General features: G+C 36.0%; 1 protein-coding gene across 3 annotated transcripts in view; it reads right to left on the minus strand.

Moving 5' to 3' along the window:
* Nucleotides 1-25,899, minus strand: part of CHM (CHM Rab escort protein) — a 192,069-nt gene that overhangs the window by 21,063 nt on the left and 145,107 nt on the right. For 2 of the 3 annotated variants that reach the window (XM_003135219.7, XM_085008875.1), the window contains exons 12-13: nucleotides 21,039-21,135; nucleotides 1,548-1,646 (exon numbers count right to left, since the gene is read on the minus strand). In XM_003135219.7, coding sequence (XP_003135267.4) covers nucleotides 1,548-1,646; nucleotides 21,039-21,135 — 196 coding nt within the window. The remainder of the gene's footprint in view (nucleotides 1-1,547; nucleotides 1,647-21,038; nucleotides 21,136-25,899) is intronic. The other variant, XM_021080640.2, reaches the window with a different exon arrangement.

The raw sequence follows: 25,899 nt of genomic DNA on the forward strand, positions 1-25,899 counted from the left end.
TATATTATTTGGGACCACTACACAATGAAATTATAACAAAAATTATGAAAAAAACTTCAGATATAAAGAAGGAACTCATAGAGTTTTTATAATCAAGGTAATTAATGCCAAAGATAAAACTATTATTCCATATTACATTTAGGAATATTATCATGTACCATAACTCTGGAAACAAATTTTTACCAGTAATCAAAACACTTATATGAGACTTTCCAATGAAAAAAATGTAAATATGAAAAAATTAAATTCCAAACTAAACTGAAGTAAATTTTCAGATTTTTCAGGATTTTATTCAGGCAGCTCAAAAAAGAAATGAATTATTTGATATTCTCTCCTGAGAATGGAGCAGTTTCTTTACCTGTGTAAAAGTAAATGCCCCTTTATGCTCTATCTCTGCAAAGAAAACAAGACACACAGGAGATGAACTAAAAGGAAACACAATAGATAGGAGTAAATAAATCGTTGCCTGAACAAACATTACATCCATAGAAAATGAAGCTATATGAATCAATGGGAAAACGGACTAGGATTCAAGTGGACATGCAATTTTTATAATAAAAATTGCCATCACTCCATATAAATGAAAAGGATTCATTAGTCTATTTTTTTGATCACTTGCACACAAAATATATTACAATTTGCTCCATTCCCAGCTAGGATGTAAGGAGTAGAATTAAAAAAATTCGTGTTTGGGAGTTCCCGTCGTGGCGCAGTGGTTAACGAATCCGACTAGGAACCATGAGGTTGCGGGTTCGGTCCCTGCCCTTGCTCAGTGGGTTAAGGATCCGGTGTTGCCGTGAGCTGTGGTGTAGGTTGCAGACGCGGCTCGGATCCCGCGTTGCTGTGGCTCTGGCGTAGGCCGGTGGCTACAGCTCCGATTCGACCCCTAGCCTGGGAACCTCCATATGCTGCGGGAGCGGCCCAAGAAATAGCAACAACAACAACAAAAATAAGACAAAAAAAAATCGTGTTTGAAAAGCATTTTTCCACCATGTAAGTAGCAAAATGGCATATATATTTTGAAAGCTAAATATTTATCAATTATTAGCATGCTATGCATTTAAATACAAATACTGGTTAGGAAGGAGTCTGCTATTTTTCAATTAAAATTTAAGCTTCTCTCAGTTGAACTGATTTTTTTTTCAGAAATAACTTTTTCTGATAAAGGAATATATGCCTTTTGTACAACACCTGTAAAATAAAGAAAACAAAAAGGAAAAAAAAAATAAAACTGCCTATAATCCCACCAAAATCGAGAGATTTCCTGGCAGTCTTTTTTCTATGCATGTGAGTAGGTACAAATACAAATATATTTTTGCACTTAATTATAAACATTCTGTATGAGATGTATATTTTTCCTTTATCATTATAGGGTAAATATTTTCCCATTTTTAGAAAGAGAATATGCTCATTCTAGTAAAATATGTATGATTGGTACTGAATGCATGACATTTCAGTTCAGGTTGCAGAAACCTTTATGAGATATCTAAGAGGAATAAAGTGGTCATGTTACCTTTCCATCATGAATCACTGATTATTGTTCTTACCTATCTCCGTTTCGGTATATGGAGTAAACAATTTCTGCACAACTGGTTCTAAATCTTCTCTTGCTGTTTTAGAAGACGTACAAGTCAAATGAACCAAATCTGTTTAAAAAAATAATATTTTGAGTTCCCACTTATCACAAATTTCACTGTGTGGTCATTTTCAAGGCACTAAGCTGGTGTCATGGATAATAGAGCTGAGCAAGTTGTTTATAATCTAGTGATAGGGGACATGTAAAAACCATAACAATATGCTATATGTGTTAACAAAATAGCAAAAATACATGTTAACTAATAACTAACAGAGAACACACTAAGACTCAAGAAGAAGTACCAGTTGATGGTTCATTTTGAAAACCAGCTTACAAAACCACTTATTTATAGAAAGAGCTTAAGTTATCCTTATAACATTTCCAAAGAGGATGGATAAAGGATTGGTAAGCAAAATACTATATAAAAAGACTGAAAGTGGGATATTTATTTACCTAGAGAACATACTTTATGTTCTTCAGACAAAAAACCCCATCTATACAAACTTTACTAATAGGTTGAACAACAAATCATTTACTCATTATAGGTTCTCTAAGAAAACTTTTGGGGGAACACTGTTGGCTTAGTTTGAACTACACATAATACTTGAAAGTCCATAAATTGCCACAAGTCAAAACAGTCTATAATATTTTCAGGATTTCCAAATCACTTCCCTTGGCATATACAGATTCATGGGGCTTGGACCTCAAAGAATGAGTTCAAAAAGATCATGCACAAAAGAGGCCCTTCACAGAAGTGAGATACTATAGTCTAAGGCACTTAGAATTCCTAAAGGCCTACAGAGAAAGGTAAAGGAAGGATGAAAGAAAGGACTAAGGGGATCCCTAAATGGGAGAAATTCTTATGGTTCTGGAAAAGGCTTTAGGACAGAATAATGACAGAAAGAAGACATATTAGAGAACAGTATAAGAACTGAGACATTCCTTCTAAAACACCAGCAGAGAAGTACACACACCTCTTTTCTATAAGTTTATTTCAGGCTATTAAACTTGTTTAAAACTCCAGGAAGATCCTTCAAAGTTTATCATGGAAGCACAACATGAGAATAGGATTCCCTTTATTAAAATTCATTCCACATTCAACTACTCTAAAAAAAAAAATGACTCTTCTTTTTTTTCTTTTCTTTTTTGACCACCCCACCTCATATATTGTTCCTAGGCTAGGGATCAGATCTGAGCCACAGTTGTAACCTATGCCACAGGTGTGGCAACACTAGGCCCTTTAAACCACTGTGCTGGGCCAAGGATTGAACCCGTGTCCTAGTGCTGCAGAGATGGCACTGATCCCACTGCACCACAATGAGAACTTCCGTAGAGGGACTCTTAATAACCATGTGAGGAGTTCCCGTCATGACTCAGTGGTTAATGAATCTGACTAGGAACCATGAGGTTGTGGGTTCGATCCCTGGCCTTGCTCAGTGAGTTAAGGATCCAGTGTTGCTGTGAACTGTGGTGTAGGTCACAGACACGGCTCAGACCCTGCGTTGCTGTGGCTGTGGTATAGGCTGGTGGCTACAGCTCCAATTCAACCCCTAGCCCGGGAACCTCCATATGCCATGACTGCGGCAGTAGAAAAGACAAAAAGACAAAAAGACAAAAAAAAACAAAAACAAAAACAAACAAACAAAAAAAACCTATGAACTAAAAACAAATTTTGTAGTATTCTTTTTCAGGTGCACCAAAGAAAGCGATATTCTAAAAAAAAAAAAGCTCCTGTCTTCTTTACAGCGTAGTAAAATATCTACCCTATTTAAGCAATATTTTTAGATAAATGTAGTAATGATTCCCATTGGTTTGGGGATATTGTAGGATATTTGGTACTAATTATTTCAAAAGGTATAATAACCTTTACACTAAAATTATTCCTAATGAACTTAAAATGTTACCCACTGGCATCATGTGAGATTATAACTGACTCAAAAAATGGTTTTAAATGGCTGATTCTACCTTTTATAAACTATACTCCTTTTACTTCATTTAGCAACTGCTTAACAGCTTAATAGGCTCAAAGATTACAAAATGTGTTCTCTATCACAATTCCTCTGCTGGCAATATATTTAGATTTGCGTTGGCATTAAAGAAACTGCAAAATATCCTAATCAAACTTATAACTTTTACACAGCAAAGGAAATAATAAACAAAACAAAAAGACAACCCACAGAGTGGGAGAAAATATTTGCAAATGGTGTGACCAATGGAAGATTAATTTCCAAAATATATAAACAGCTCATACAACTCAATATCAAAAAACAAACAACCCAATCAAAAACTGGGCAGAATACTTAAATAGACATTTCTCCAAAGAAGACACGCAGATGACATGTGCCAATAGGCACATGAAAAGATGCTCAACATTGCTAATTACTATGACAAATGCAAATCAAAAATGCTACAATACCTCACATTGGTCAGAATGGCCATCATCAAAAAGTCTACAAATAATATATGCTGGAGAGGGTGTGGAGAAAAGGGAACATTCCTACACTGTTGGTGGGAATGTAAACTGGTACAGCCATTATGGAGAACGGTATAGAGGTTCCTTAAAAAACTAAAAACATAACTATCATATGACCCAGCAATCCCATTCCTGGGTATACTGTAATTCGAAAAGCTACATGTTTCCTTCATAGCAGTATTATTTACAACAGCCAAGACATGGAAGCAACCTAAGTGTCTACTAACAGAGGACTGGATAAAGAAGATGTGGTAGAAATACACAACACAATATTACTAAATCATGAAAAAGAATAAAATAATGCCACTGGCAGCAACATGGATTGACCCATGACCCAGAGATGATATATTAAGTGAAGTAAGCCAAAGACAAATACTATATGACATCACTTACATGTGGAATCTAAAAAATGACACAAATGAACTTATTTACAAAACAGATTTACAGATACAGAAAACAAACTTAAAGACTACCAAAGGGGAAAGGTGGTGAGAGTGATAAATTAGAAGTTTAGGATTAACAGATACATACTTCTATATATAAAATAGATAAACAACAAGGTCCTACTGTATATCACAGGGAACTATACTGAGTATCTTATAATAACCTATAATGGAAAAGAATCTGAAAAATAATATAAACACATTCATATATAAAACTGAATCACTTTTTTGATACTAGAAACTAAAACAACATTGTAAACCAATTGTATTTCAGTAAAAAAAGGAAACTACAAAATAAGCTTTAATTTATGTATCATAACATAAGGGTAATAATTGAAAAACTTTGGTGAATGGAATGCCAGTCACAACCAGCACCACCGAAACAAGGTTATCTGAAACTCAGACATCTGATATCATTCAATACAAAACTAGAAATAACACACTTGATTCTCTAAAACTGGGTTTGGAACACACATTTCTCATATACTGTTACTGCCTTACAAGTTGTTTTGAAACACATGAGAAGTGGGATTTCTACTCAAAATCTGTACAACAATAACAATGTGCACATTTAAAAGTGACAAGTCTAAAGTACAGTAGTAGGGTAACACAGTAGAGGATGGCTATGTAGATCCGGTGTTACCTGTACTCTTTGTATCTACTTGGCCAAGTCAGTTTCTCTCTCTGGCCTCAGCATCCTCATGTTAAATGGAAAGGGTGGAATCAACTCATCTACAAAACTTCTTTTAGCTCTAAAGTTTTAAGAATGTAACTTTGTACTCATCAGCCATGATTCTTTCAATGACGACAGACTTTAACCAAAAACTGAAGACATTAGAAATGTGAATGTAAAACCTAAATGAATGCATGTTGAAAAAAATAGGAAATCTATTCTTCAGGCTTCTGAGATTACACACATAGCAGTCATTCATTCTACACAAGCAGGCAAAACTGTTCCAAATGCATTTAAAGAAACTTTATGTATGGGCTAGTCAACAAGTGTATTTTGTTGTGCAGCCTAACTAGGACTAAATAATTTATTCGGAGTTCCTGCCGTAGCACAGTGTGTTAAGAATCCAACTGCAGCAGAGGTGTAGCAGGGGATTAAAGGATCTGGAAGTTCCCATTGTGGCTCAGTGGGTTAAGAACCCAACTAGTATCCAGGAGGATGCAGGTTCAATACTTGGCCTTGCTCAGTGGCTTAAGGATCTGGCACTGCCACAAACTACAGATGTGGCTGGGATCCCATGTTGATGTGCCTGTGGCTTGGACAGCAGCCACAGCTCTGATTCGACCCCTAGCCTGGGAACTTCCGTATGCCATGATTAAAAAAAAGAAAAAAATAATTTATGCATATAGGGATTGATGTAGCTCATAACTTGTCTTTCCTATAGGCATAAAGGCCAAATGTCATTTATGTAATATAGTTCAAATAAGAATATATGACTGTGTCAATAAGACAGAAAATGTTAGAAACACATTATCGTTATCAAGTGAGGAACTGAGATTGATGACATATTGACATATACCATACAATTTAGTTTCTGAATCGAACCATAAAAAACTCCAGACTAACTCCAAGTCAGTTTGCACCTTCTCAATAGAATTTAATGTAAAAACAAACCCTTGAATGTCAACTTAAGATCATGAGGAAAAGTAACTTTACTTGTAAGAACAAATCTGTGCTTTATGACAATGCTAACAAAAGAGAAAAGAAAAAAGGCATGAATGGTTGTTTTGAACCATTATTTAAACTCATTCTTATGAAAGGTATATAACATTTTCTTTCTAGGATTATAAAAGCAGAAAAAATAATATAAACTAGTACTTAACATAAAATTCTTGATTATTTATATATGTACTTACGTGTGTGTGTATATATATATATATACATATATGTATGTGGTGTATATATTTTCACACTAGATATCCATAAATATATAAGCATATCACAAATAACACCTTTTAATATCAAATCCCATAATAAAAGCTGCTCTTACTGAAGGATTATATATAAAAAAGAGATTTTAAGCTGCTTAGAATACAAAGTGCTATAAAGAGTGTGGAACTAAATGTCAAATAGAAGAGCTACAGAGATGATTTTTTTATCATTTAAAATTATTATTAATAATTACTCAATAATAAAATTATTACATTTATAGCTGTACAACAATCATCACAACCTGAATTTATAGCATTTCCGTCCCAAACCCCAGCCCATTCCCCTCACCCCACAAACTGTCTCCTTTGAAAAACCTAAGTTTTTCAAAGTCTATGGGTCAGTATCTGTTCAGCAAAGAAGTTCATTGTGTCCTTTTTTTAGACTCCACATGTAAGTGATAGCATTTGATGATGATGTCTTACTGCCTGACTGACTTCACTTAGTATGATAATTTCTAGGTCCATCCATGTTGCTGCAAATGCCATTATTTCTTTCCTATTAATGGCTGAGTAATATACCATTGTGTATATGTACCACATCTTTATCCACTCTTCTGTAGATGGACATTTAGGTTGTTTCCATGTCTTGGCCATTGTACAGAGTGCTGCAACGAACACTGGAGTACATGTATCTTTTCAAGTCATGGTTTTCTCTGGGAGTGGGATTGTTGGATCAAATGGTAATTCTATTTTTAGTGTTCGAGGAAATCTCCATACTGTTTTCCACAGTGGTAGCACCAAATCACATTCCCACCAACAGTGTAATTATTTTAAAAGAAAATAAATCCCATATCAGATTCATTTAGGATATAGTAAGAGTTGAGTAGAAAATAAATATATAAAGTATGTTCTGAAAGATGAACTATGTGTATGAAAAATATAACTGGTTCACCTTTGGAAAACACAATAAATAAATTTCAAATATTTAACAATCTTAAAACTTGAATCAAATTACCTGAAAGGAGAGAAACTGAAATTGACTTATAGATTTTTTTTAAATGTAATATTACTACTTTAAAAAAGATAAAACAACTAAGCTAACCTAGGGTTGCTTAGAAAAGCCCTATGTAAATAGATAATAATAATTTGCTATCAATGTATCAAACACTAACTTAACCAAAATTGACCTCTGTTTCTACTGCATACAGTGACATCTCATTTATTCAGATATCTTTTATATTCAAACAAGAACCAGTAAGTGTGACCCCATCCAAAGAAAGGCCACTCAAGGTAGATGTTACAACGTCCATAGACTACATGATCACTTGCTCAGAACTTAGTTATGTTAATATTACATGCAATTTCAACAAGTTTGGCTATCTTGTTTTCTGGTCCTCCGCAGATTCCAAGTAGCAAATAAGGAGGAAGGGAAGTAGGTGGAAAGTGCATCCTGACAGCGGCATGAAAACAGTTTTTGGAAGACATAAAATGGAGATGTAAGAAATGATAAAAGTATGATAGTGTAGGGCCATTCAGTATAGGAACAAATAGACCTAAACACCTCAACATCCTCAAGGGCATCACTGGATTACAATGAAATATAATAAATAATATTCACAAAAGGTTAAAATATATTTCATATATTCAGTATAGTATGGCAAGGAAATGTGTGAAATGTGCTAGTAAGATAATTATTTAACAACTTCAATCCTAAAAAATTTCAATCCTAGAATAACGGTTCAGCTCTCTAAAGAATGTATTTGGGGAGACTATAGTATACTAGAGGGTGATAAATAAATGATGTATTATTGATCAGTATTTATAAGCTACTGGATATTTCTCACTGGCTCTCAAACTTTTCCTATCTGATCTCAATTCCATTGTAATGAAAACTAATTTAACGAATCACCTAAAATAAAAATTTTGAACATAAGATATTCCCAGTTTCCTTAGAAGACATCTTGCTAGGTGTTTCTGGTGTGTATGCAGATCAGAATTCTGCTTTTGCAGCAAGAAAATCTTCTGAAATAAATGCGGGATAATCACTGCCTCAGCTCACCAAGACATGCCTGTGTCCAAGGGTATCTGCCCATGTTTTGGAACACACCTCTATGCTTCCTAGAGTTCTCTCTAACATTGGTGATTTGTTTTTAAGTAAAAACTATTATTTACTGAACACTTATCAGTGCCATATACTGTTTGATCCTGATAACAACCCTGAAGTAGGTTGTTATCATCATCCCTATTTTACAGATAAGGAAGCTGAGGCACAGAGAAAGATTAAGTAACTTGCCTAAAGTCAATCAAAATAGTATGTAAAAGAGCTGGGATTTGAACCCAGACTGTTCTCAACTACCACACACTGATGTGTTATTAAAATGCATTGTTTTCATTAACTAAACTATTTAGTTGCCTTGTAAGTACTTTTCATATATACCATCTCCATACCATATGAAGATATACTTCAATTGCACACTTAGGGCTTTACAAATTCTAAATCAAGCCAAACATAAGCCATGAAAAGTCCTTAATTAAGGAGACAAAAAAGTACAAGTGAATTTAAGGTATTTTAATGTTTTAAGCACATTCTTGGGCACATACTTAAGACTACTGTGTAGTGCAGTATTTGCACAGAATTAGATGAAAGAATTAAAAAGTCTAAAACATGTGATTTGTAAAAAGAAAATTTAAATTGTTTAAAAATTGAAAATATTGAGACAATTATATATTCTTGCTTATTACATGATGACTAAAATATTAAGGCAGAATTTTCTTTAACAAAGACCACAAAATGAATTTTTTGTATACTTCACTGAACGCAACACAACAACTGAATATTTAATTTTGAGTACCACAGTACTGGTCACAATTATACTGTGAAACGTCACAAATTTCTATCCTGTTCTCAATGAGAATAAAGTGAAAGCTGGTGCTCATTCAAGAATGGGCGAGTTTCAGCAGTAGACACTGAACAGTGGTAAAGATAAACTGAGTATTTGAATTAGTCAATGAGTATTTAGTATGTGCTCAGAAAGAACAACATAAAACCTTCATTAACTAAGAGCAGAATACCTGTGACAAATTTAAATTCCTTCATCTCATATTTATTTAAAGTGGGGAAAAACACCTTTGAAATCAATAACATCATTAAAGGAAAATAAATCTACATATAGATTGCTATGGCTAATGAAGAATGGACTATACTAGATTTAGACTTCAATAAAACTCAATAATTAAAGTAAAGACTTAACAAGGGCCTACTATATAGCACAAAGAACTATATTCAGTATCTTGTAAGAGCCTATAATGGAAAAGGACCAAAAAAGAAAAAAATATATACATATGTATAAATGAATCACTTTGCTATATACACTTGAAACACTGTAAATCAACTATACTTCAATTTTAAGAAAAAGACTTAAGTTTTCACTAAACAATTCCTATTTTTTTTCTCCAGAAGCCATAATTTTGTCATAAGTACATCTTACAAACAAGCTAATTTGCTCATGAATAATAATCTTTAAAATACATTTCATTGTTAAAACAACTGAACTATATATATGCAAAGTTCACGTCACTTACTTTCTGTAAATTTCATTTTATTAACTTTGAGAAATGAGTGCAAGTCACAAAGGCTCATTGGTATATATTTTGATTATGTTTGATTTACTCAGGTATAACTGCATTAGTTACAGTGGCTGCCAACAGGAAGAACGATGAGTTAAAGATTTAATCATTACAGCCTCAATTTTTAGGGGAAGTGAAGGCTTTTGGTTCTCCTCAGCTGGCAATACTGATTATATGCCAATCATTTATACACTGGTACCAAAGTCTAGATTTATTTGTCTAAGACATTTTAAGGGAAAAGAAGCCACAATCAAACCCACTTAATGACTAAAAACTATCAAATTTTCACATTTAGAACTTATTCTGCCTAATACTATTTTATTTTTTGATGGATGATCATCTACAGTTCAATATCGTAATTTGTATAAATATGAGAAATCCATATAGCTAACCCAGATATATAAAAAGAACATTCAGATAGAAGAGTAAAAAAAATCTCTCAAGAACCCTAATTGTGGAAGGTAATATAAGAAAAGGAATGTATATATATATATACAAATGGGTCCCTATGCTATACAGCAGAAACTGACACAATACTGTAAATCAACTATACTTTAATAATAATAATGATAATAATAATAGAACCCTAATTGTGACAAATTCTTCTTTTTATCAATTTTCATTATTGGCCACTCCTGCAGCATATGGAAGTTCTCAGGCCAGGGTTTGAATCTGAGCCAGAGCTACAACTTACACCACAGATACAGCAACAGCAGAATCCTTAACCCACTGTACAGGGCGGGGATAGAACAAATGCCTACAGAGAGACAAGCTGGATCATTAACCTACTGGGCCACAGCGGGAAATCTGACAAATTTTTCTGAAGATACTTTTTTTTCACATATGAGTAATGTCAAATTCCATAATACTCCTCCCTCAAAAGGTGGGTTCTTACACAATAAATATTCAGCACCTTTGCTTTTTGGTGCTTGACATGGGAAATAATTAAAATTTTCTGTGAAGAAATAATTACGTAAATTTTAAGATCCTGCTCTACTGTGTTCAGGATGGGCTTTCAGGCAAAAAGACAAAAGTTTTAAAAGAGATTTAGAAGTACAAGCAGAGAAGAGAGTAATTGCAACAATGCAAGCTAAGAAATTTATCTATAACCAGGGAGCTTCAAAAGAGGAAAATAGGAGTTCCCGTCATGGCACAGTGGTTAACGAATCCGACTAGGAACTGTGAGGTTGTGGTTCGGTCCCTGCCCTTGCTCAGTGGGTTAACGATCGGCATTGCCGTGAGCTGTGGTGTAGGTTGCAGACTCGGCTCGGATCCTGCGTTGCTGTGGCTCTGGCGTAGGCCAGTGGCTATAGCTCCGATTGGACCCCTAGCCTGGGAACCTCCATATGCCGTGGGAGCGGCCCAAGAAATAGCAAAAAGACAAAAAAAAAAAAAAGAGGAAAATAGGAGTTCCCATCGTGGCTCAACGGAAACGAATCTGACTAGCATCCATGAGGAGGAAGGTTCAATTCCTGGCCTCACTCAGTGGGTTAAGGGTCCAGCAATGCGGTGAGCTATGGTGTAGGTCGCAGACGTGGCTTGGACCTGGTGTTGCTGTGGCTGTGGTATAGGCCAGTAGCTACAGCTCCATATGCCATGGGTGCAGCCCTAAAAAGACAAAAAAAAAAAAAAAAAGAGGAAAATAAAATGACCTGGGAATGGGTTTGAATACATGAAATAAACACAGGGCATAATAGTCTTTTTTTCTTTTTCCTGACATGAAAAAAAACAAGAGAAAAGGAAAGAATAAAGTCTTCTGTTATATTGTAAGACCAGTTCTGTTTCAGAAAACAAAGCAATTACCAAGAGCAGAACAACCTGTGACTAGTTGTGACATGAATGACTCTCAATTAGGAAAATATCAAGAAAAAAAACACTACTGGAGTTCCTATCACAATAGGAACTCAGCAGGTTAAGGACCTGAAGTTGTTTCTGTGAGAATGTGGGTTTGATACCTGGCCTAACTCAGTGGATTAAGGATCCAGTGTTGCCACAAGCTCCAGCATAGTTTGCAGGTGTGGCTCAGCTCTGGTGTTACCATAGCTGTGGTGTAGGCCAAAGCTGCAGCTCTGATTCAACCTGTATGGGAACTTCCATATGCTGTAGGTGAGGCTGTAAAAAAAGAGAGAGAAAGAAAAGAAAATATATTACTAACGACCTTTTTAATGGTCATACCCATGGTATATGAAAGTTCCCAGGTCAGGGACTGAATCTGAGCTATACCTGTGACCTATACCACAGCTGCAGCAACATTGGATCCTTTAACCCACTGAGCCAGGCTGGGGATTCAAGCCATGCCTCTGCAGTGACCCAAGCTGCTGCAGTCAGGTCCTTAACCCACTACACCACAGAGGGAACTCCAACACTACTAAAGACTTTGATGTCCAAGTTACAAATTACTCCTGAAAAATTTGTGAATAGGTCCAAAACATAAGAAAAAAAGGAAACAAAGAAGCTAAACTTCAAGTCATAAAATCAAACAAAAGATGGAGATGTCAGTTTCTAACACAGTGAATTTCTTTCTTTTTCTTTTTTTTTTTTGTCTTTTGTCTTTTTGTTGTTGTTGTTGTTGTTGCTATTTCTTGGGCTGCTCCCGCAGCATATGGAGGTTCCCAGGCTAGGGGTCGAATCGGAGCTGTAGCCACCGGCCTACGCCAGAGCCACAGCAACGCAGGATCTGAGCCGCGTCTGCAACCTACACCACAGCTCACGGCAACGCCGATCGTTAACCCACTGAGCAAGGGCAGGGACCGAACCCGCAACCTCATGGTTCCTAGTCGGATTCGTTAACCACTGCGCCATGACGGGAACTCCTAACACAGTGAATTTCTTAAATCTTGTTATACACCGTATCAGGCATTAACTCAGCTGTAACGATTAACCAGGACTTTTTTTTTTATGTCTGTACCTGTGGCATATGGAAGTTCCCAGGCCAGGGATCAAATCTGAGCTGCAGCGGTGACCTATGCCACCGCTGCAGCATTGCCAGATCCTTAACCCACTACACAGGACCAGGAATCAAACCCACACTGCCACAGAGACAATGCCAGATCCTTAACCTGCTGCACTACAGCAGGAACTCCTAACTGGGACTTTTTAAACAGTGCCATGTATAATAGGAAGAAAGTATACAAAATTTAATTCAAACTTACCTCTTTCAGTCAACCTTCCTGGTGTAATGCTTAATATTGAGAGTGAAAAACCAAAGCTAGTCCATTTGTCTATACTGCTGGTTTTATATTTATAAATTGATTAAGCCATAGAAAAGATCAGTGAGATAACTTAATCAGACAACAGAAGTGAGAAATTTCAAGAGGGCTTTAAAAGAAAAAGAGTTTTAGCCATTTTGTTTAAAATACTGTCACATACATTATCAAACATGTATACATGGCAAGTGGCTTTTTGCACACACATGCAAAATCTGGACCCATTAAGGGTATTTGATTTGTAGGGGATCTTGCTAAATTCTTTAGATTAACCCCTCCCCCCATTTCTAATGAAGAAATCAAAGCACAAGAAATTAAGAAATCTGTTCAAGGTCAAATAACTGGAAATAATTCTCTAGACTCCTGGGCCAATATTCTTTCCACTATAACTTAAATTTCCTGTAAAGTTAACCTGAAAATTGAGTCGCACAACATTAGGTACATGAACTGAAAAACAAATAAATTGTTAAAATAACTTTTCACTTCAATTTTATGACATATGAAGAGAGAGTTTTAAAATTCTTTGTTTTCCATTGGTTAGTGGGTAAAAAGTTTCTAAGAAATTTTAATTTTTTAACTTTAAAGTTAAAAAAATGTCACTTTAGAAACAAGATTTTGAATGTAGGTTTTTCTTTAATTACTCAACAGTGCCAAGTATAATGTACGCATTTAAGTTCTAGGAATAGAAATGGAAAGTCATGGTTCTGTTCTTCATATTGGATAAGAAATGTAAAACTAATATGGTACAATTGCTCTGAGAAGCAGTATAGCATGGTGGTTAAAAGTGTAGGCTCTAGAGCTAGACTGTCTGGGTTCAAATTCTGCTTATCCCTCTTACTAGATCTGTGACTTTGGGTGAATCATTTACCTTTTCTGTGCCTCAGTTTCTTCATCTGAATAATAGAGATGACAATAGTACACATCTCATAGAATCATTGTGAGGAATAAATTAAGTCGATTTATGTAAAGTACTTAGAACAGTACCTGCATATATTAAGTGCATACCATTATTATTAAATTGTAATAAATGTTAACCTAGGGGGAAGTTCAAGCTTCTACCTAAATAGAGGAGCAAAAGCCTTAGTACATGCATGAGATAGGGAAAGGTGATAATGTTTGAACTAGGATTTGAAGGATAAAGTTAAAACTGGCTGGCAAGGCCTATCATTACAAACCTTACTGACAGATCTTATGTGAAATGCAGGGTTGCGTAGACAAAAGTTTGCTTCTCCACAAATTAATAGGTACTGTCAAGGAATACACATCTTCAAAGGCAGTGATTTCCTGTATTTGGAACAGGTATGTCTTACCACTATTTCTTACCATATAACACTTAACTGAAGAATTTAATATCATGAGGGAAGTTCTATTATATGAGAAACCTAAGACAAATACATACATGTGAAATGTGTTTTAGTGTTTCCCTCAAAGAGTATGTTGAAAATTAAACAATGTCAAAATTCTAGGGAAATGTCCAGGGGGTGTTTAAAATAACTAATATTGCTTATTTAAAAAAATGTGAAGGTCACAGTACCACTTCATGCTACATATGACTTCAGAACACAAGACATATGCTTTGTCTGTCCTCCTCAATCATTAGAAGACTTTTCTGAATGAGCTGATCTGAAGAAGAGGTTTGAGGATGAGAGAGATCACACATAAATAAATGAATTAAGCAGGAACAGAATCCAAATGACAAAAGAAGGAAGGAGCCATGTGGGAAAAAGCTAACTTAAGACAGGTCACTGATTAGTATGTTGTGGGACAGTTTGGAAAGGTGATTTAAAATTTCAGGAAATATTTATCAAAGGAGGAAAATTTGATAGTAATGAAGACCAAAGAAAAATGACCAAATTAAATGATTCCTTGAAACATTTTCATATTGTAGCAGCCTGGAAATAATCCAAACTGGATTCAATTGTACATAACCAAAATTATAACAAATATCTGGTATAATATGTCAAATTTTGGTCACACTATTATACAGGTTCTTTATGGTATAACCAGTTAAATCTGTTCTTAATTCATATTGTAGAGCAATCAGAAAATTAAGATTAAAAAAAACCTAAGGATTAGTTACCTGTATTTCCATCATTTGGGGGATAACTACTGTTGTGACTATTCTGGCATATATTCTTTGGAATTTGTTTCCTATAAATATATACACACGTATGTATGAGCATATGTATATAAACACACAAAGGGAATATAAATTGGTGCAGCCATTATGGAGAACAGTATGGAGGTTCCTCAAAAAACTAAAAACAGTTGCCATATGATCTAGAAATCCCACTCCTGGGCATAAATCTGGAGAAAATTCTAATTTGAAAAGATAAATGCATCCCTCTGTTCACAGTAGCACTATTTACAATAGCCAAGACATGGAAACAACCTAAATGTCCATCAACAGATAAATGGATAAAGATGTGTACACACACACACACACACACACACACACACACCCTCCACACTGGAATACTACTCAGCCATAAAAAAGAATGAAATAATGCCATTAGCAGCTATATGGATGGACCCAGAGATTATCATACTAAGCTAACTAAATCAGAAAGAGAAAGACAAATACCATATGATATCACTTACATGTAGAATCTACAATATGACAGAAATGAACTTATCTATGAAACAGAAATAGACTTAGAGACATAGAAAACAGACTTGGGGTTGCCAAGGGGAAAGAGGGGTAAGGGAGGATTGGATTGGGAGTTTGGGACTAGCAGATGTAAACTATTACATATAGAATGGATAAAAAGCAAGGTCCTATTGTAGTATAGCACAGGGAACTACACTCAGTGTCTTATAATAAACCATAATAGAAAAGAATATGAAAAAGAATATATATATATATATATATGTATACCTGAATCACTTTGCTGTACAGCAGAAACCTAACACAGCAGTGTAAATTAACTACATTTCAATAAAAAAATAAATATAAACACACACAAATATATTCATCCCTCACAATGTAAAATTAGTACAAAAATTATACTGATAACAGAAAACTTATACAAGCAAACTTTATATTATCATTATAGTTAATATGAAATCATAAAGTTTCTTATATACTATTTTTAAGGCCAGCATCATGTCCCCTATGTTTCTTAAAGCATTCCTAGATCATTTTAGACCACAATGATCTCTCTTCCCTTTAACACTAATTGCTTGTATCCTTAGTTTATGCTACCTTGCTTTGCTTAGTGTGGTTTTGTTTTTAGTTTATTTGTTGTTGCTTTTCTCTTCTCCAGTAAATTTGAAGCTTCCTGAGATTATGAATTATTTATCACTTTCTGTCTTACTCTCAAGACCTAGGGTAATGCCCTCTACTTACACTATGCTTTAAAAAATGCTTACAGAACCAAGAAACATACTTGCAACACATAAGACAAAGTGATACTCTTGATGTTTATATTGCTTTTATAAGTTGGTAAGAAAAGGATAAGTAATACAACAGAAAATGAAATAAGTGATTCACAAAACAGTGTAAATACCTAATAAACTCTATGTAAGGATGTTCAACTTCACAAATTATTAAATACAAATTTAAAATAAATATCATTTTCTGGTTTCTAATTGGCAATGGGGATTTGATAATTCCCAGTGCTCTTGTGTGTTTGGAAACAGACATGTTCATTTATAAACCACCACTGGATATATACGTTGATATAACTTTGGGAGAGAGGCAATTTGACATTATATATCAAAAGTCCTAAAAACTCCAGAATCTTTGGGACTTCCATTCCAGAAACATGGAGTACAGGTACATTTCCCTATTCCTCTTGCTAAGTACAGCTAAAAATCTTGGATATAATATATAAAGCCAACATAAGAAAACCCTGAAGTGGACAGAAGAAAGCAGACCAGCTAGGAGCCTTGGGACCAAAGGAACAAAATGGCAGAGTTTCCTAGGTTTTCTTTTTGCCTCATATATCCCAGACTGGTTACCAAACAATCTGGCAACCCAGAAACAACAATAGTCTCAGACAAAAAAAAAAAAAAAGCCTCAACAAAAGCTTATTCTCTCTACAAAATACCAGGAAAGGGGTAACCTAGCAAGATAGAAACTTTTAGACTAATGATTGTTCTGCTCCAGTCAAAACATCATAAAAACATAACAAAAAAACACTGAGGCCCTGCCTCTACACTCACCATTAAAAGCTGAATGGGGAATGGAGACTTCCATTCTTCACCAGGCTATAACGATGTATTCCAACCTTCCAGGTGGGCTGGTGTCAAAGAAAGCCAAGTAGAGAGCCAGGACTTTCATCCCCACCAGGAGAAACAGTTCCCATCCTCTACGGTATCAGTAGAGATTGTGGTGGGATTCTGAATTTCCACTCCTACCCAAGAGTAACGAGGCACTGCTCCCCAGCTCCACTGGGGTAGTGTCAGAGAAGGCCCAACAGAGAATGAAGTCTTTCACTGCTGTTTGAGTAATGAGGCCACACCCTCTCCCCATGGTGTCAGTGAAGTCCATGTGGGGAGGAGTATCCAGGCACTCTTGCTCCTCCTAGCCAGGGTAGAATCCATGGAAGCTTAGTGGAGAGCCAGCACTAGGATGACTAAGCAGTAATAAGGAAGTTCTCCAACCTTTGGGTGCCAGCAGAGGCCAAGTGGGGAAATAGGATTTCTACTACAACCTGGCAGTAACAAGTTACTGCCACAACAGTGTTAGAGGAAGCCTAAAAATAAGATCTACATCCCACTATATAATAACAGAAACACCTGGGTATCAATCCAAAATTACTCATTATACTAAGAACCAGAAAAACTTCAACTTGAATGAAACAAGACAATCAGCAGATGCCCACATGACATAGCTACTATAGTTGTCTGAAGATTTAATGAAGTCATCATAAAAATGCAATTACCAATTACAAACATACTGGAAACAAATGAAACAACAGACAATCTCAGCAAAGAAAGAGAAAGCCTTAGCAAACAAGTAGACGATTTAAAGAAGAACCAGACAGAAAGTTTTAAACTAAAAAATACAATAATTAAAATTTAAAAACATAACAGATGAGTCCAACAGCAGAATGGAATGCATAGAGGAAAGAATCAGTGAACTTAAAAGTAGAACCATTGAAATGACACAATATGAACAAGAGAGCAAAAACAGACTACATGAACATGAACAGAAATATATGTAGTCTGGGCTCTTCTTGCTCTTTGTACTGTCTTAGTATTGTTATCACTTTGGCTATATTCCTTCATATAATCCATTGTGTCTTTCAGGATACATTGCTCTCAATAGTATAATAAATATTTTTGAGTTAAAAAAATGAACAGATTCAGAGATCTGTGGAACTATAGTGAAAGATCTAATAGACATGTCAGAGGAGTCCCAGAAGAATGAGAAAGAGGATTCACTGAAAAATATTCAAAGAAAAAAAAAGATGAAAATTTCCCAAATTTGACCTGAGGATTCAAGAAAACGCAAAAATTCCAAATAGAATAAATCCAAAAAGAAATCCATGCCAAGATACATCATAATCAAACTTATAAAAATTAAAGACTAAGAAAAAAATCTTGAGAGTAACCTGAGAAAAAAATAAACATTACCTATAGGGGAAAAACAATTCAAGTAACAGCAGATTTCTCATGAGAAATCATGGAAGTTGGAAGAAAGTATAGCTTAACCATGGAACACTATTCTGCAATAAACAGGAACAAACAATAAACTGATACATGCAACAACTTGAGTGAACCTTAATGAAATGACACTGAGTGAAACCTTAATGAAATGACACTGAGTGAAAAAAGTCAATCTCAGAAGGTTATATCCGATATGATTTCTTTTATATGACATTCTCAAAATGACAAAGTTATTGAGATGGAAAATAGATTAGTGTTTGCCAGGGATTAGGTAACAGGTGTGAGGTGTGAGAGATTTGGCTGTGGCTATAAAAGGGCAACACTATGGATCCTTGTGTGATGGTCACAAGAATCTACATGTGTGATAAAAATGTATACAACCAATGTCAAATTCCTGGTTTTGATGTTTTACTATAATTTGGTAAAATAAAACTACTGGAAGGAACTGGATGAAGGGTACATGGGACCTCTCTGTACTAACCTTGCAAATTCCTATGAATCTATAATTATTTCAAAATTTAAAAAAAAAAATCTATGCACTCTGACCCAATAATTCCATTCATAAAAACGGTAAAAAAAAAAAAATAGGTGTTCACAAATATTTACTTTATAGTTTTTTTTTTTTTTTTTTTTTACTGGGACTATTAAGTAAAATTTTTCAAAACAATCTCAACATCATGGGATTAAATAAAAATGGTATACCCAGAGTTCCCGTCATGGCTCAGTGGTTAACGAATCCGACTAGGAATCATGAGGTTGTAGGTTTGATCCCTGGCCTTGCTCAGTGGGTTGAGGATCTGGCGTTGCCGTGAGCTGTGGTGTAGGTCAGACATTGCTCGGATCCCGCGTTGCTGTGGCTCTGGTGTAGGCTGGCAGCTACAGCTCTGATTCAACCCCTAGCCTGGGAACCTCTATATGCCGCAGGAGCAGCCCAAGAAATGGCAAAAAGGTAAAAACAAAAAACAACAAAAAAACCCCCCAAAACGGTATACCCACAATCATTGAAAATGTTATCACAGATATGCAAAAAGATTTCTGTTGTATTGTCTTTTTAAAAAGCAGTATATAAAATTGCATTGGGAATAAATTATTTCACATAGAAAAATAATTTCTAAAAATAAATTTATAAAACTATTCACCAACATAAAATAAATGCAATTTAGAAAACCAAAACGAGTGCAATTTTAGTTTATATTAAAGATGCTAACACAAACACAAAAAGCTGGCTGAAGTAATAGGGGGAAATAATATGGTTAACTGTGATGGTAAAATTTTATCCATATCATAAATCACTATAAGAAAAGAAAAACCTTTTCTGAGCAACATTTTCAAATGGAAATTTAGGATTACAGCAATATTGTACAAGTTTTCTTCCCTCTCCCTGTTGGCATCAAGCTCCCACTTTGCTTTGTCTGACCATGATTTTGCCATCTTTTAATAAGTAGTAGCTCTACACTTGAAAACAGTCAAGTGTTCCTTGGCCAGGCCAAACCAGATTAGTCTTCCACTTCTCATAACTCATTTAACAGTTTCAGTAAAACTTAAAAATAAGTTTAAAGAATTTTTAAAAATCCTTGTTAATGATATTGTTATGTTTCCCTCCTATGAACCTCTAGATTCTGGTTTGTTGGTAGCTCTCTTGTGCTATTTTAATAGTTTGCTTCTTACAGCTGCTTGTGTGTTTCTCATCTGTCCTACTAGATTCTGAAATCTCTCTCAAATTCAGGGCATATGGTATATTCATCTTTACCTATTCTGAAACACCTACCAGAGTAGGCTGTACTTAGTTAATATTGTCTTCTTCCATTAGTTGTGCAGTAAGATTATGAATACTTCAAATCAGGTATGTCAGCCTCTGTTCCTTTATAATCCCTAGAGTACACAGTCCAGATCTAGGCATAGTGATGTCTACCATATACTTATTGATTTCTACTTTGACTGAAACATCTTTAAGAAATAAGTTGTAGAAGGCATGATAATTGACAGTGTTGAGACAGAAATTTTGATACATATAGGTACAAGAATAGATAGATTATTCCCTATCTTTAGTCTCATAAAAAGACTGTATGAACGTACACTTTGTGAATGAATAATGTGAATAATAATGTATATGGCAAAACTCTATTAACACAACCCTGACAACTGCAACAATAGCTGTCCCCCTTTATTTCCTAAACAAACACAAAAGACAAACAACCAGACTCTATTGTGCTTACATGTGCCTTTCATGCATGTCATTGTTGAGGAACATAACTCAATGACTCGAACAGCAAAAGCTCCTGGTTCGTCTGCTGGCACTGTCAAAATGGAAATCTAAAAAGCAGAAACAAAATATCAGACAAAGCTTTTAGAGCTCATTTTCATTTTTCTATCATTAGAGTGTAGTTAACGTCCAAACTGAGTGTCTTTTTTTTTTTTAGCCATGTCTGCTGCATGTGGAAGTTCCCAGGTCAGGAACTGAACCCACACCATAGCAGCAACCCAAGCTGCTGCAGTGACAATGCTAGATCCTTAACCCACTGCACCACTAGGGAACTCCACTGAGTGTCTTTTTTCATTGATGTCTGAAAAAATTTAGCTGGTAGGATTTATTTTAGAACAGAATTTGAAACAAAGCATGCACGTGTCTTAATATGCAGTTTCCACATTATTTACATATTTATATATGATATATATTGCCATCATATAATTCATGAGCAATAAATATTTTAAATATCTTTAATATTTGGTAAATCCTTCACTTGATGTAATTAATTACTTCTGAGTTACATGAACGTCATTGTTTGGAGCATATTAAATCAATTTTGATTATTCATAATGGCTAAACGTAGCAGTTATAGAGTACTAAAAATTGTAAATGTTATAAATCACAAAGATATTGAAATAAGCAAAGTATATGTCAATATATACCAAAGTACAGCTAAACATGTATCAAAATGTTTCAAAATGATGGCTTTCAAATTAATTTGAGGACTCCATTAATATGCAGTATGTTGTCCTAGCCACCAGTGAAACGCTATATGGCTTTACATTTATAAGATTTTAAATGACCACCAGGTCAGTGTTCCCCTATAGAACGAAAAGCCTCAATATTAATTCTCAATTTAATCTTCAATCTGAGTAAACTATCATTTTCATACAGGAAATACTGCCAAAAGGTAAAGCCTCATTTTTACTTTTACCTGTGAGATTAGATTTTGACTGGTAATGTCACATTGATAACCCACACAGGAAAATGCCTACAAGTTCTAAAAGTAGAATTATTTTGATAACTATGATTACCTTACTATCATTACTTGTAAGTACATTTTGGGGCTTATAACTTTGTTCGCCATAACCTCTTAACTCCTTTTGCTGCTGTCCATGATTTTTAAAAATGTACTTTAGCATTAAAGAGAGAGGAGCCACTAAAACATGTATCTAATGTGTAAAAATTATCAAATGATTATGACTATAAACATGTCAAGGTAGCTTAAAGAATGTGCCAACATGCAAGTAATTCTTTTATTTCCTATAACTATCATTTATAATTTTTCAAAAACTGAGGTACAGTCAGTGAACTCCTACCACAGGTAACTGTCTTAAATCTCATAGAGATTATAAAAGCCATCAAAGATAATTCCTTCAACCCTTTAATATCGCTTAACATAAAATTTGCCTAGATCTACACCTATTGTTTCCTCTAAGTCTCATTTTATTTATTCTTCAAAAATTTGCAGAGGGAACAAACATATATAAAACAAGGAAAAGCAGACAAGGTTTACATTTTAGACTGATCACTCTGATGGTTGTGTGGAGAATGATTTAAAAGAGATCAGAGTCAGAATGATCAGTTAGAAGGAAGAGGTGATGAGTTCTAAAACCAGACCAGTGAGAATAAGGATCAGAGAGAAAAAGCAGATTGGAGAAACTTCTAGAAAGTACAGTGACAAGGACCTGGAGGCTCATGAGATGTCAGAGATAGGAGGAAGAGGTTGTTGTTGGATGTTAGTGTTATTCATGGAAGTGGGAAGCATTGGATGAGTAGTTTTGAGAGGGAATATGATGAGTTGAGTTTTGAGTACGTTCTGTTTCAGGGGACCTTGGGATAGATGTCCAGTAGGAAATTTGGCCTATGGGTCAACAGTTTTGGGAGATACAGAAGTGGAAGGCTGTCACTAATTTTTTTTTTGTCTTTTGGTTTTTTTAGGGCTGCACACACAGCATATGGGGGTTCCCAGGCTAGGGGTCGAATCAGAGCTGTAGCTGCCAGCCTACACCACAACCACAGCAATGCCAGATCTGAGCCACATCTGCTACCTATACCACAGCCCACGGCAACGCTGGATCCTTAACCCACTGAACGAGGCCAGGGATTGAACCCACATCCTCATGGATCTTAGTTGGGTTCGTTAACCACTGACCAAGATGGGAACTCCGCTGTCACCAATTTTTATGTGGAGTTGGAACCATGTGAGTATATGGAGTGAAGCAGCAAGTGTGCACAGAGTAAGACGTATGGTAGGCTGAAGTAAGAATCCTGAGGAAGCCCAATATTTAAAGGAGGATAGAGCCCACAAAGGAAGCAGAGAGCATAGAAAAGCAAAGGAGTAGAGAATTCCAAGAGAAAAGGAATCATCAACACTGTCAAATATATCAGAAAAAATCTAACAGACAAAACCCAAATAATGTCCTGTGGCCCTGACTATTATGAAGTTGTTAATAAGCAATGGGGGAGGAAGTGGGATGGACTGGGAATTTGGGGTTAATAGATACAAACTATTGCCTTTGGAATATATAAGCAATGAGATCCTGCTGTATAGCACAGGGAACTATATTTAGTCACTTATGATGGAGCATGATAATGTGAGAAAAAAGAATGTATACATGTATATGTGACTGGGTCACCTTGCTGTAAGTAGAAAATTGACAGAACACAGTAAATAGCTATAATGGAAAAAAATAAAAATCATTAAAAAGTTATTAATAAATATACTAAATGAAAGTGTGGTAGGAATGTGAGGGTAGAAGCCAGGTTAGTCTAGAAATGAATGAGAGGTAAGAAGCAGGAGGCAGCAAGTATAGATACCATCTCAAAAATGTTGATAAGAGTAGAGGAGAGACTGGATATTAGCTATAGATGGGGGCAGACTCAAGTGAGCATTTTTCTGTTTGTGTATGTGTGTGCTTTTTGGGGGGCTGCACCCAGGGCATATGGAAGCTCCTGGGTCAAGGACTGAATCTGAGCTACAGCTGTGACTTCTGTCCAATTCTTAAACCACTGCTCCAGCCACAAAGACAATGCTGCATCCTTAACCCTTTGGGCCACGGTGGGAACTCCCTTTCTGTTTTTATTTTATTTTTTTGGAACAGAAAATTCTAATACATGTATATGGGTTGAGGGGAAGGTGCAAATAGTGGGGAGAAGCTGAAGATCTAAGAGAGAGAGCAGGGATACAGGGTGGTGTGTGTGTGTGTGAAGGGTGCTTGAGAAAGGGATTGACCTCAGACAAGGAGGGAACCCCCTCACTAGTCTCTGTGCAGGTGGACATAAGTTGTGGGTGGTGGGGTAGGAGGTCAAGGGCCACTGTGCTTAGTGGATGGCTTCGCTTTTCTCAGTAATGTGGTAGGGTTTCTGACCAGTGAGGAGCTAACTGGTGGTGGGTACTGAGGATCCAGCTGGATGAGGTTGGTGCCCCCAATACTGTGGTGGTGCCAGTCTGGTTGTGTAGTTTTCTCAATCAGCCCTTAATGATCCAGGGAGGACGCTTTCCTCTGTGGGTGAAGTGGAAGAACATGGCTACACAGGAATTGAAGGTATTGGAGGAAGAGCAGTTCAGAAGAGCCATCATGTGATCTAGGACACAGAAAAGGAAGAGGGCAGAAGGGAACTGGTAATTCAGGAGGAAACAGAGGGAACAAGGGATTGCAGATCTCTTTAACAGGTCAATAAGCAGGCCGAGTAGGGATAAGAATGAAAGAGCTGTAAGGACTGGAGCAGATTAACCTCACTGTAAATCCATGACCTCACTCAACTGGATCCCTCAACACTGCCCAGCCATCTGATCATGCGACAGGTAACTCTCCAACTCCCCACAATAATAATTTTACACCTTTCTTTGAGCTTTGACCCACCCCACGCTCATATCCACACTATCAGGAGATGATCTTACCTTGTAATTTAAAACATAAATAGAATCCATCATATGAAAACTCCCAAGCCTACCAATGCTCCTGCAGTCACCCTCTTATTTCAAAGTATCTTACAACCTATCTAAGGGCAATGCTTTTTACTTGTTCTCTGAATCCCACCCTCCCCAGCCTTTACCTGGACATTTCTCCTTTTCTCCTGGGTATCTTCAACCTCTCCCCCTCTACTGGCTCCATCCCCATCAGGTGAAATATACTCTAATATTTTAAAGAAATACCCTCTTCACTTCAACATCCCTCTTCAGGAATCACTTCCTCTCTCTTAGTCTTCACAGATTTGCTTCCTCACTTTTCTGCCTCTGTCACTCATCGACACATTCACAAAGCTTCTGGTGTACTGGGAGATACAGACAAGTAAACTGGCAATTACAGGACAGTGTGATGAGTGCTTTGTATCACTGTATCACTTCTTTCACACTGAACTATTGTTGCTATTTATCTGTCTGTATCCGTATCCTCCCAACTATAAGTTATGAGGGCACAGATACTATTGTGGTCAGCATTCAGAACCCAGCACACTGGCCAGCACAGCAAAGGCACTCATTGGTTGCTGAATGATTAAATGAAAGTATTTGTGCTCACACATATTAACTAACATTTTTGTTTTTTGTCTTTTTAGGGCCATGCTCTTGGCATATGGAGCTTATCAGGCCAGGGGTCGAACTGCAGCTGTAGCCGCTGGCCTATTCCCCAGCCACAGCAACGTCAGATCTGAGCCACGTCTGCGACCTACACCACAGCTCTTGGCAACGCTAGATCCTTAACCCACTGAGTGAGGCCAGGGATTGAACCCACATCCTCATGAACACTAGTAGGATTCATTTCCACTGAAGCCATGACAGGAATTCCAACATATTTGTTTTATAACATATTTGTTTTATATGTTTC

This window comes from Sus scrofa, chromosome X (assembly GCF_054392235.1).
Source record: "Sus scrofa isolate SSC_HxYL_T2T_F1_AM1 chromosome X, Sscrofa_HxYL_maternal_Yorkshire_Landrace_v2.0, whole genome shotgun sequence".
Taxonomy (NCBI): domain Eukaryota; kingdom Metazoa; phylum Chordata; class Mammalia; order Artiodactyla; family Suidae; genus Sus; species Sus scrofa.